The 13678-nt window shown below is 39.2% G+C and overlaps 1 protein-coding gene across 5 annotated transcripts in view; it reads left to right on the top strand.

Annotated features, from left to right (window-relative positions):
• Positions 1-13678, top strand: part of arid1b (AT-rich interactive domain 1B) — a 549279-nt gene that overhangs the window by 393270 nt on the left and 142331 nt on the right. For all 5 annotated transcript variants that reach the window (XM_059648487.1, XM_059648486.1, XM_059648484.1 and 2 more), the window contains one exon: positions 7986-8325. In XM_059648487.1, the coding sequence (XP_059504470.1) occupies positions 7986-8325 (340 nt within the window). The remainder of the gene's footprint in view (positions 1-7985; positions 8326-13678) is intronic.

Here is a 13678-nt window from a genome sequence, read left to right as displayed (position 1 = left end):
AGTTTAACAACTCAGTATTGTGTTAACAATAGATAGATGCTGCAAGGGTGAATCTCGCTTTATAACCCATTTGAGATCCTTAAACATGACATAATTTAAATGCTATCTTTTAAATAATTCTAAACTCATAGTTCTATGCTTTTTAAAGCGTTTAGACAACTTAACATTAAGTATATCCTTTTTATTGTAAGCAGCAAAAGAAAAACAAGGCTGCTGTTAAATTCCTAATGATTTTCAAAGTTGTGAGACATTCTTCACTGTAGAAACTTGTGTTAGGTGGATATTAAATATTCCATGGAGGCTAGCTGTGTTCGTCGGGCATCTGTTCAGTCAGTCATATGTTCTTATGGTGCAGTAGTAGTGTCCCTACCTTTGACCCAGGAGGTCAAGGTTCAAGGCCCACCTATTCCAGCGGTGTGTAATAACATCTCTCAAAAGGTTGATCAGAAAATATGTTCAGCCAGTTTAGTTCAGTCAGTTTAGTTTACTCACTTCACCTGAAGAGCAACAAATTGTTTGAATTGTTCTTCATCATCCTGATGGGATATGTTATGATTAATCTCTGGGACACGTGGAGCTCAAACCTGCACTTTCTGAGGTAGGGGTACAACCACTGCAATACAAGCTCAACACGTTTTATGCCAACAGATTGTAAGTCAATTAAAACAACAATACAGTTCACTCTGATTTCTCTGAGTCAGTATGTCTTTGCTGTTAAATTTATATTCTATATTTTATTAAATAAAATTACACGAATTCTTTCCAGTCTGTAACCTGTACTTGCTGTTACTTGAGGTTTGACGTGGTTTAATGTAAATTAGTCAGCATTTACATTCACAAATCATTTTGATGTCCACTTATTTACTGATTTTTTTTGTGCTCTTTTAATTTCTCTTGTCTTCCATGGGCTATGGCTTGCATTGTGGTGCCATTCTGTCAATCTTAATACTTTTGCTGCATGACCTGAATATGTGGTCTCGCCTAACAATTCAATGCAATATTAAAACAAAATGCTGCATAGTTTGAGGTGCATCTTTTCACTGAGGGCCTAAACTGAGGCTCCATATGCCTGTTCAAATTAACATTAAAAAATTGCTTGCCTACCACTACTGACCAAACCCTCAACCCTCACCTTCTCCTTGACCTAAAACACCAGACCAGGTATTGACTCACTGTTCATTTACTGTTGTAGAATTGGTTTTCATGTTTGGTGACAAAACAGGAACTGCACTTGAAAATAAATGAGTTGGTTTAGAGTACTTTGGGATGTCCCAAGGAATTAAGAGGTAACATGTAAATGTATGAAGCTAGAAAATAATTGAGTATGGTCTGAGTGTTGCAATTAGGGGGATGGGGGTCTATCACTACAAACTTAATTCTGTCTTTTAATAGAAATTAATAACTACATTGCTGTGCAGGGAGCTGGCATGGAACCGTGAGGTGAATGGCCATTTTCTGTGTAGTAATTACAATTGGATGGGAGCGCTTGCTGATTTACTCCCATCGCATTCAAGATGTTAAAACATGAAGATGCAGGCCTGCTGAGATCAGTTGTGTCGAAGGTTATGTCAGGATGTTATAAATTTGTAAGATGACTTTCCATATTAAGCTGATGTTCACCTGCACTTCTTCCAATGTGGTATACTGTATCCATTGTACCCGGTGTGGCTACCTCTACATCAGGGAAACCAAGCGGAGGCTTGGGGACCGCTTTGCAGAACACCTCCACTCGGTTCGCAATAAACAACTGCACCTCCAAGTTGTGAACCATTTTAACTCACCCTCCCATTCCTCAGACAACATGTCCATCATGGGCCACCTGCAGTACCACAATGATGCCACCCGAAGGTTGCAGGAACAGCAACTCATATTCCACTTGGGAACCCTGCAGCCCAATGGTATCATTGTGGATTTGACAAGCTTCAAAATCACCCATTACCCCACCGCATCCCAAAACCAGCCCAGTTCTTCCCCTCCCCCCACTGCTCCCAAAACCAGGCCAGCCTGTCTCCGCTTCCCTAACCTGTTCTTCCTCTCATCCATCCCTTCCTCCCACCTCAAGCTGCACCTCCATTTCCTACCTACTACCTCATCCCGCCTCCTTGACCTGTCCGTCTTCCCTGGACTGACCTATCCCCTCCCCACCTATACGCTCCTCTCCACCTATCTTCTTTTCTCTCCATCTTCGGTCCGCCTCCCCCTCTCTCCCTATTTATTCCAGAACCCTCACCCCATCCCCCTCTCTGATGAAGGGTCTAGGCCCGAAACGTCAGCTTTTGTGCTCCTGAAATGCTGCTTGGCCTGCTGTGTTCATCCAGCTTCACACTTTGCTATAAATTTGTATCCCATTTATCCCACATCATGCACTGCTTATGTTCACAGAGATATGTTGCTGTCATACTTTTCTATAACTACTAACAAACCATAATTATTAACAAACCTCCAGTATTTCTAGCTGCTTGTATATGCCCAAATTTTGAGTGTCAACAAGCAAGTTACTGATGGAGAACAATCTCAGCTAAGGGAAATGTTTTGTTCACCATTGTCTGCTTCCCTGCACTTTCCAGCAGGAATCACTCAGTAGCAATAAAGAATTGGAATCCTAGCTGAATCTTTTTTTCCTGCTGATGGTAAATCTCATTACCCAAATCTTGCCCTAACTGAGGTGATGCACCCAACGCAGATAAGAGATTCAAGGAAAGGGGCTGTCTGTCATGTATAGTCTAGCACAACACTGGGCAATGCCTTTATTCATTAAGCCGTCGGACATTGCAATTTTTCTGTAGCAAACAGAAAGCTATTTGAGTCTTAAAATAACATAAAGTAACAATAAATAAATCCCCAGAGTAAATCTAGTTTTAATATTGCCACTTCAATAATTTACCTTTTCTGTGTTGTGTAAGCTACCACCAACTGTGTTTAAATATGACTTGTCGCTAAGAGTTTGATTTAGTTAAGGTGACCTATAAAGATTTCTACAACGATGTAATAATTTCACGCATTTTTTAGTTTATAATGTTAAGACATTGCACAATTTGAAAAGTCATACTGTGGGAAAATTATCAGGGAAAGCCATTCCACAGTTACTAGTTGTGTAAAGGATCTAAGAACGTAGCATATAACTTGCCCTTACCCCCATTGAGTAGTTTCCACTTTTAATCAACGTGGCCATTCAGCCATTAAGAGGTTTGCAGTAATACGCGGCTGTCATCTAACGTCTGTTTTTATAACGGTGGTGTAGCTGCAATCTCTTAATAGTGTTGTTACAGTGATTATAAATGTCAACTTTTCTACAAATGCATGTGTGCACAAAAGAAACTGATTAAACTTGGGGGTACATTTATAACGATAGAATTGTTAAAGTTACTCATTACACAATAGTTTAGTAACTTTGACATTCTTGCAGATATACTGCAGTATATTTCACAGGGCTTCCTTCCATCAACCTCTCAGTTCTTAAGAATTAAGAATGAAATGAACCATGAAGGGAAACTACTGTTTATATTTAGAGATAATGGGGACTGCAGATGCTGGAGAATCCAAGATAACAAAGCGTGAAGCTGAATGAACACAGCAGACCAAGCAGCATCTCAGGAGCACAAAAAGCTGACGTTTCGGGCCTAGACCCTTCATCAGAGAGTGGGATGGGGAGAGGGTTCTGAAATAAATAGGGATAGAGGGGGAGGCAGACTGAAGATGGAGAGAAAAGAAGATGGGTGGAGAGAGAGTATAGGTGGGGAGGTAGGGAGGGGATAGGTCAGTCCAGGTAGGACGGACAGGTCAAGGAGGTGGGATGAGATTAGTAGGTAGGAAATGGAGGTGCGGGTTTGAGGTGGAAGGAGGGAATAGGTGAGGAAGAACAGGTTAGGGAGGCGGGGACAAGCTGGGCTGGTTTTGTGATGCAGTGGGGGAAGGGGAGACTTTGAAGCTTGTGGTCCACATTGATACCATTGGGCTGCAGGGTTCCCAAGCGGATTATGAGTTGCTGTTCCTGCAACCTACGGATGGCATCATTGTGGCACTGCAGGAGGACCATGATGGACGTGTTGTCTAAGGAATGGGAGGAGGAGTTAAAATGGTTCGCGACTGGGAGGTGCAGTTTATTGCGAACCGAGCGGAGCGACACTTCCACCATCTACAATCCAACCCCACCACCCAAGACATTTTTCCATCCCCACCCTTCGTCTGCCTTCCGCAGAGACCACTCTCTCTGTGACTCCCTTGTCCGCTCCACACTCCCCTCCAACCCCACCACACCCGGGACCTTCCCCTGCAACCGCAAAAAGTGCTACACTTGCCCCCCACACCACTTCCCTCACCCCCATCCCAGGCGCAAGATGACTTTCCATATTAAGCAGATATTCACCTGCACATCCGCCAATGTGGTATACTGTATCCACCGTACCCGGTGTGGCTTCCTCTACATTGGGGAAACCAAGCGGAGGCTTGGGGACCGCTTTGCAGAACACCTCCGCTCAGTTCGCAATAAACAACTGCACCTCCCAGTCACGAGCCATTTTAAATCCCCCTCCCATTCCTTAGACGACCTGTCCATCATGGGCCTCCTGCAGTGCCACAATGATGCCACCCGTAGGTTGCAGGAACAGAACTCGTATTCCTCTTGGGAACCCTGCAGCCCAATGGTATCAATGTAGACTTCACAAGCTTCAAAATCTCCCCTCCCCCTACTGCATCCCAAAACCAGCCCAGCTTGTCCCCGCCTCCCTAACCTGTTCTTCCTCTCACCTATCCCCTCCTCCCACCTCAAGGAGTACCTCCATTTCCTACCTACTAACGTCATCCTGCCTCCTTGACCTGTCCATCCTCCCTGGACTGACCTATCCCCTCCCTACCTCCCCACCTATACTCTCCTCTCCACCTATCTTCCTTTCTCTCCATCTTCAGTCAGCCTCCCCCTCTCTCCCTATTTATTTCAGAACCCTCTCCCCATCCCCCTCTCTGATGAAGGATCTAGGCCCAAAACGTCAGTTTTTTGTGCTCCTGAGATGCTGCTTGGCCTGCTGTGTTCATCCAGCTTCACACTTTGTTATACTGTTTATGTTTGTATGGTGCATTAAAGAGGAGTGTGGTCCAGCAGAAAACTCGAAAGAAGAAACCATACTGAATTCTTTCAACATTTGCAATTAGTTATCTTGATTTTTTTTAATCCTTTATGTTACCAAAGTCTCATGTGAAAATACAAAGTGTTCCATTTTGATGCGAAACATTCTACGAAGCCTATCAAAAGTTGGACCATTTTCCACTGTCCTTTCTATAAGTTTGCACAATCTGAGAGCCTGTAATTAACTCGCCAGTGAGGTGGCCTTAACTCCTTTAACCCAATCAACACCCTGTTACACTGTGTACAACAGAAATGACCTTGTAAAGATGTTTTACTCCCCTAGTGCACAGATTGGAAAAGCTCTTCAATGTATGTGTGTTTTCACAATCTCAGAATCATTTTTAAAAAAACCTGCAGAAAAGTAAGCCGTTCAGACCTTCATGCTTGTGTTACTCTTACAGCTGTCATTCTTAGCCCCATATCCACAATTTTGACCATAATCCCCAAAATTTCTGATTCTAAAATATCTGTGCAGCTGCCTTTTAAAATTATTTATGGAATTGATTTCTGCCACCTTTTTCAATAAAATCATTCCAAGTCCTAAAAACTCTGAATGGAAAAAAAACTCACCATCTGCAGTCTAAACACGTTGCCAATTATTTGAATGAATGATCTCTGGCTTTTGACCCATGCAGCAGACGGGATACGTTTTATTAGAATAAGTAGAGAAACCAATTATTATCTTGAAAATCTCTATTAGGTATTTCTTTTTGACCTTTTCTGCACTGAGGAGAATGATCCTAACTTTACCAATTTCTCCTCATCTTTGAAATCCTATTTCCCAGGTAAGCCTCTTCTGTCACTTGTGTAAGATTTTTATATTTTTCATAAAATGCAGTGTCCAGAGCTCCCTTGCAACTGGGGCTGATTCAGTAATGTTCTTTCAAGTTATTTCTAAGTAAGGCATATACATTGTGTAGTGTTCATTTTATATTTGTCATTGGATAGTGCACTGAATATATTCAGAAGGTCCTCTCTCAATGTGACAGTGCATTCGGCAAGATGCCCAAAATGTTGTACTGGCATTTACTGACAGAGGGCTGAAGAGCCTTACAAAGGTTACGTATAATCCAACTTTCACTCAAGATGTTGCATGAGATTTTGTTTTTATACTTTTTTTCATGAAGGCAATTTTGAAAGGACTAGGAAAAAGAAGCACTTAACAGACATGGTTTTGTCGTATAACTGTTGATAAATAACAGATGTGAAGTGCCATGTGGGGTAAATTCATATTTATTGTTTACGAGATAAATGCAGCAATGCCTGAATGTCAGTGGCAGTTAGTATGGTGACATACATTCAGAGATGCTGTGTTTAAGGTGCACGTGTAATCTATTTTTACACTGAGCTACCCAAGCAGAATGAATTACCATCGCCCATCGGTTCAAAATTTGCTCTGTTGTGTCGTAGGCTTGTAACAATTTTCCCAGGGCAAATAGGGCTCATGGCAAGAGGCAGCAAAGTCTATACAAGTTTCTTTACCCCCCGACCACCATCCCTCCAATTTTGTCTATCCAGGAAGTGGCTAAAATGCGTTTATGTCACTTAATGTTTCTGCAGTATTGACTGTTTATTCTCCATCCTTAATTTTTTTTTACCAGGCTCTCAGATTGAGTAACTATTGTCTGAAGGCATACTTTGTTTTTAACTGTGAATGAATGTTCAGATTTGATTTGAGATCTTTCCTCCCCACCAGTGAAACCTCCAAATTGGTATTGAGGTTAGCTCCATAACACATCAAGATATATAAACATAATCATTTCTCCTGATGAGTGCTGACAGGGCTTGATGTTTATTTAATGGAATCATTTATACTGGCAAGAAAGAGATTTTTTTTTAAAGCCTGGGCACTAATTTATGACAATTCTGGCCGAGAAATAGATCAGAAATCATTTAGAATCTTAAACATTCCTGAAGACTATGATGATTAAACTGTGAAATGCCTTATTGTGTTGATTGGAAAACATTGCTGCGATACTGAAAACAGAATTAATTTTATAGTTAGGAACAGAAGTGGGCCAGTTTGGGTCTCCCAGACTACTGAATCGTTCAACAAGATCACTAATATTCTACCTCAACAACTTCCTGCGCTGTGCCCATATCCTTTTATTTCCTACATACGTAAAAATCTATCAGCCTGTCTCTTGAATATGCTCAAACTAAGTAAGCATCTGTAGCTCTTAGGTACTTGAGGATTCAAAAGATTCACAACTTTGAGTGAAGTTGATCCTCATATCAGTCCTAAATGCCCTGTTCTGAGCCAGTGACGCCATGTTTGAGATTCCCAAGTCAGGGAAACTTGATGTCATCCTTGATACTTGATTAGATTTTTTAAAATGTAAATTGTCCAATTAGATTTGAATCTCACAATAATGTGGTTTTCATAAACTCACTGACAGTTGAAGTTGTAAGTTTTGAGGTCAGTATTGGGTTTGTGACAAAAGAAGTTGTAAATGTGTCATGGAAGTACAGTGCCTCTTCATGACAACACAAACATGATAATTCACTTCAAAAATTTAACACTGTTCCGATTGAGCAACTTTGTACTTTTGAAATTTCTTGCTATATATGTGTTCTTCAATTACTTCCTTTAAAGCAAGAAAAGTTTGAAATTTATGATTAACATTGAAGCTGAGGTCCTTCAAGAATTGCTTTAAGGTTTAAAGTCTGGAAGCTCCTTGCAACTCTGAATTCTCCAAAGCATTAATTGTTGGCTGTGTTCATTGTACTATGAAGTTTGTATTGCAGTCACAAGCAGTATACTTTATATGAAGAACAATTATGACGTTTCACTTTTCCAACCATGGATGACTCCTAACAGGCTGTCATACAAACAACTTGTTTCAATTTTTTTCTGTTTTAGGTAATTATCCCAGACCGTCAAATTACGGTGTAGTACCGAACACCAACTACAGTGGTCCAGGTCCAGGCATGTGTAACAACATGGGTATGAATGTGACCAACCAGATGCATGGCCAGGGTCCAACTCAACCTTGCAGTAACATGACTGTGGGGAGAATGCCATCATCAGGGATGTCAAACTGGCCATACTCTGGCAACACGGGAAATGTGCCCCCAAACTCCCCAAACATGTCACAACAGGTTGGCGCAGGAATGGGTCCACCCATGGCAACGATAAATCGCAAGGCGCAGGAGGCTGCTGCTGCAGTGATGCAGGCTGCAGCAAACTCTGCTCAAAACAGGTATGCAAAAAAACCTGGTCTCTGAAGACAGGACTAGAATGTCTATAATTTTCAACGTAACTATTCGTATAAAAAGGCTTATAATAAAAACAGTAGTATTAGATTTTCATGTAACCTCTGTTTAAACGCCAATCCCAAATTGCTGCTACTTTCTGATTACATTGCATATGGCTGATATTTAATATTTAGTAGTACTTTGAAAAGCTAGTTTAACTTTAAAATTGATATTTTATTTATACTGTGTTAGATGTTAAATTTGCATGTGTAATTTGGGGGAAAATTGTAATTGAATGATGCCAAACAACATATGTACAGAAAAGATTTAAGTTGCTGGAGTTTCTTAAGTATTCTAAAACTTAGCTGCACAAACTAGGAATTCCTGGCTTGGTGAAGCCAGGCACATAAAGTTTCTCCGTTTTGTTAGCTCTCAACTGGAACACTGCAATGTATTTGAAGCATTTCATTTGAGAGGAAAGACAGACGTAGCCTGACATACATTTTCTAACTTATTCTCTCTTGGATAATTCTTGAAAAATACTGTCACTATTCAAAAGAAGATCTTATTAGAGACTTAGTTGAGGCTCTTGTGGTGCATTGGAAGTGTCCCTACCTCTGGGCTAGAAGGTTTAGGTTCAAGTTCAACCTGCTCCAGAGATGTGTCATAACATAGCTGATCCAATTGATTGAAGTTGCTATTACAGACTAGCTTCCACACCATCCTTTTGGCCGAGTTTAAGAGAAGAGAGACTGAAAATGTGAAGGACATGGTTTTTCTTGACACAAAAACAAATTCTTGGAAAATTCAGCTGGCCTGGCAACATCTGTGGCAAGAAAGTAGAGATAATGTTCTGGATCCAGTGACCCTTCTTCAGAACTATTATGAAGAAGGATCACTAGGCCCAAAAATTAACTCTGCTTTCTTTCCATAGAGTCTGTCAGACCTGCTGAGTTTTTCCAGCAATTTCTGTTTTGTTTGGGACTTTCAGCATCTGAAGCTGTTTGGCTTTTATTTTTCCTTGATTTACTTTATCCTTGTTGTGCTGTGAGAAATTGATGCTGGTAACTGCAAGAAACTGATGTCTTAATGCTACTTGTCTGCCTTCCAAATGAAATTGTTTTAACAATGACAGTAGTGCTCATTAAACAAAATTAGTTCCAACTAAATTCCAAATTACATTGTAGAATGCTTTTCCATTCAAATAGGCATAGAGTTGATATTTCCCACTGGCTGTTTCTCTAAACAGAAAGTTACAGAAACAACTTCTACTATAAGTCATTCATCTCCACATGTTCACTGCTTTTGGCCGTCTCAACATAATGAAAAGTCCTCTCTCTTGAAGCTCTATTTCCATTTGCTTTGTAAATGTTACACACAAATAATGTGCTTCCTCAGATTCTAGTAACAAATGATGTCAGAATTACCTAAGTATGTCCCATGAATTACTTGTGACTAGTGGTGTTCTCTGCTTAGAAACACGTACATTTTTATACAGTTGGTAGAGATGAATTAAAAGCAGCTGTGGGTATGCATCTCAGAATATCTGATTAGAAAAAAAAACAAAAACCACACAATCCCCGTAAATGCGCAATCTCGTTTGAAAAATTCTTTCCAAAAATGCTTTGCCTTCATCTCTAATTTTATGCATGAGACCAGTGAAAATAGTACAGCAGATTTAACATTCAATTAATATTTAAAATGCTTCCTTCCTTTTCATTTGCTATCTCAATCAGCTTTTTGCTTGTTACGTAGGTTTACTACAATGCTGTTTGATCACCTTCATCAACCTTTTTTTTTCCCCTGATTTGGAAATGGTTTTACAGCTTAGCTGCCAATTCTCCCCATTTATTTGGGCTGGTTGCTGGGACCGATGCACACTAGACTGCCTGTGCCAGTTGCTTGGTTCTTTCATAGCCAACAACGTGAACTGGAACTTGAATCCCAACTTGCCAGTTCACACAGTAGAGCTTATCCACTGAGCCACAGCAGCTCTCATTTCTAAAAAATGTTTCCAGTAAGCTGCATTTCTTGACAAATTTGCTTTTTTTTTTGTTTTATACCAGTTAATTAATGTAAATTTGCGAATGAACCCAATTCTGAGGATTTCAACGTAGTTACAAGAATGAACTATGTCCACTGCGTGTTATCCCAAATGGCTTCTTATCAGATGATATTAGATAGCTGGTTGCAACTCAACCAAGCTGGGTTACAAACAAGTCATCAATTTTTCATTCTGCCACTTGATGAACATCATGTAGAATCAAAAGTTTCCTTTAGGTACACAGGAACATGGTTCTACTTTCCACAGATTGTTCTCCATGCAGAGATTGTCAGGTAATGCAATTGGAGTAGGAGTAAGTTCAACTTGATTTGAAATACAGGTCTTAAAATAACCTGGAAGAACACAAGAAAAAAGGTTGAAAACTTAGAATTCCCTGATGCACAAATCTGTTGAAGGTAGTTTCTCAGATACAAGCAAATATAAATTGTGGCATGTGCTGATGTAGTCATATCGTGGTGTTAATTAAGATGATTTCCAAATATCTCTACCCTTTTACTTAAATAGTTCTTGTTACTTCAAATCCCTTACTACTTGTGCACAATCCTTTGTTGAATGATGTCAGACACAGAACTGAGTATTGCCCATTTCAGTTTGTTGGCTCACAGGAGCTGTGTTCCTATGGGGTAAATCACAATTCTTTCTTTCTCAGATCTGTCACAATTCAGGTCACAACATTTGAAATCAAAAATTTGTTCTTCTGAATTCCAAAATCTGGCAGTGTCAATATAGCTACTTAGTGGCTAAAGTATTACCTAATAATATCAATTTCCGTGTGTCCAAATAATTACTATATGCTGTTTTTCAACCAAGTGCTTCAGTTCTAGTTAAAAGAGAATTCTTCCTTGAATTGGTCATCCTTCAGTTTCAGAAGATTAGAATTTACTTTGGCAATATTGAAATGTTACTGAAGTGATTTTATGTGTAGTTGTACCTTTGAAACAGCTGTTGAACTGAGTTTTAATTCTCTTGAACAAGATTGCTTTTAAGCAGATTATGCCCAACATTTATTTTATAGTTACATTGAACAATTATATTTTACCATGTGAGAAATTATATGTAATTGTTACTGTAATGTTTTGCTCCCACAGTTACAAGTTGATGATCATTAGTAACATTTGTCAAACGTTTGATTAGCTAACTGTTGATGCACAGTACATAACGATATGGAATGCATGTTTAATAGAGATAGTACAATGTTACAGTCATTAAGGTATTACATTGATTTGTTCAAACATATTTTCTGTAGATGTTGATGCCTCCTGTAGACTGCAATGATTAGCAAACAGTACAAAATGTATTTTAAACAAATAACAGTGCAGTATATGAGCTAAGCAACTCACTTGGGGCTTTGGCGTGGCTAATTCAAATGTGATGATTCCTTGATGTCTTATATTGGGGAAGGATAGACTTGTGGAAGCAAAGACTGATGTTTCTGCAAGAAATGGTTCGACTTAAGGTTCACTTTCAACTGTATAAGTGATTTAGGTTAATGACTCGGTTAGAGTAGTGAGGAAATGAGAAAAGTAGTAAATTAATAATAATGTGGACATTCCAGCATTGTGGGTCACACACAGCTCTGGTGTCATGCCACTAAAAAACAGTCAAAACTTCTGTTTCATTTTAATACCTTAATCTCCTTTAAATGTTCACTGCAGTTTGCAGGATATTCAAAGAAAACATGACTAAAGTTAATGTTAACCATACTGAGTTCCCTTGTGTCAAATACATCAAATTATAAATAAAGCTTATTAATGTTTTTAAATTTGCAATTTTCATGAATTTAACATTGTATTTTCGTTAAACTATGAATAATGGAACAATAAATTAACCACTGAAAACTGATTTTAAAAGTTTTAATCTGAGCAGTAAGGGACTTAAAATTAGGATAAACAACCAAGATGTGTTTGCTGAAATAGATGTGAAATTGCAGTACCACAGATGTTAAACATTTGATTCAGATAGAGTGGGAATTGTTGATGCTGGAGAATCTGAGATAACAAGGTGTAGAGCTGGATGAACATAGCAGGCCAAGCAACATAAAAGGAGCAAGAAAGCTGACGTTTTGGGTCTGGATCCTTATACAGAAACGACCCTTCTGAAGAAGGGTCCAGACCTGAAACGTCAGCTCTGTACCTTGTTAACTTATAAACATTTCGATGTGAGCTTTTTAATTTGAATACTAGATTTATGAATCACTGTTTGAGTGAGTTGCTGGGACTGTACGTGGCAAATTCTTGTCATCTAGGAACAGTCCTAGATTTTTACTGTTTAGTGAGACTATTAACTCAAAAGGCCACATGGGTTTATATGCAGGTTACAGACAAGAAACTGTTTATTTAACTCATTCCTAAGTTACATCTAGATGAACTGTAACCAATTCATGTATGTATTTTGGAATTATTGTTCTATGGATCATGTTCTAAGCATTTTGATTATAATGTTTGAGTATTGGATTCTTTTGGAGGATTTAAGGTACTGTTATATTTTCTTCATGAAAGAAATTTTGCAAACCATAATTGAGAATCTTTTTAATGTAAATAATTTGAATTGGCAGCTTAATAATAATTTCATGCAGCTGAGTATTTAGCATCCATTTTGTAAACTTAAACCCATTCCCAACGTACAAAATTTTGTATCACACGGTGTCCTGCTGACATGAAATTTGGAGAGTAATTAATAACTTGGAGTTTGTAGAAAGCAGGAAGTCTTGACTTCAGTTGTTATTGAGATCAATCTGTATCTGTAGAATGATGTGCTTTCATTCACCTTTCTGCCCTTTTTATACTTCCTGCACAGAAGTGGTGACTCCTGGTCCTAAATGGCCTCGTGTGACTTAGCTAGATGCCTACGCTTTCAAATTGTAGTACAGCCAGGAATTAGAGGGAGTCATCAGAGAACTGAGTTTCAGCAAATCCCAAACAATCCTGCCCGCTTGCTGACTGGTGCATGTCACAACAGGAGTCGTGGGGCCAACCCAGCTCTTTTTCATTCACACGTTATTCAAGATATTGCAGTAAATTATAGTAACAAATTGATCTGGGATCGTTGTGCCCGACATATCTCCGCACCAGCATATTGTGTATTTAACTAGTTAAGGCATCAGGAAAATGACTTCCATGAAACACAAATAATGCATATCTGTGATGGTACAAGAAATCTGAGTGATTGTCCTGTGTAACGCATTGACTGTGTGCAAAATTACGTTTGGAAAATAAATAACTGATATTCTAAATGGAATAACCCATGATGTATTCTGGTTTTGAATACAATATGTCTTGGGTAGCAGAATCATA

The sequence above is a fragment of the Stegostoma tigrinum genome, chromosome 9 (genome assembly GCF_030684315.1).
Source record: "Stegostoma tigrinum isolate sSteTig4 chromosome 9, sSteTig4.hap1, whole genome shotgun sequence".
Taxonomy (NCBI): domain Eukaryota; kingdom Metazoa; phylum Chordata; class Chondrichthyes; order Orectolobiformes; family Stegostomatidae; genus Stegostoma; species Stegostoma tigrinum.
Note: the sequence above shows the minus strand (reverse complement) of the source record. Positions and strands in the feature narration are given on the sequence as shown.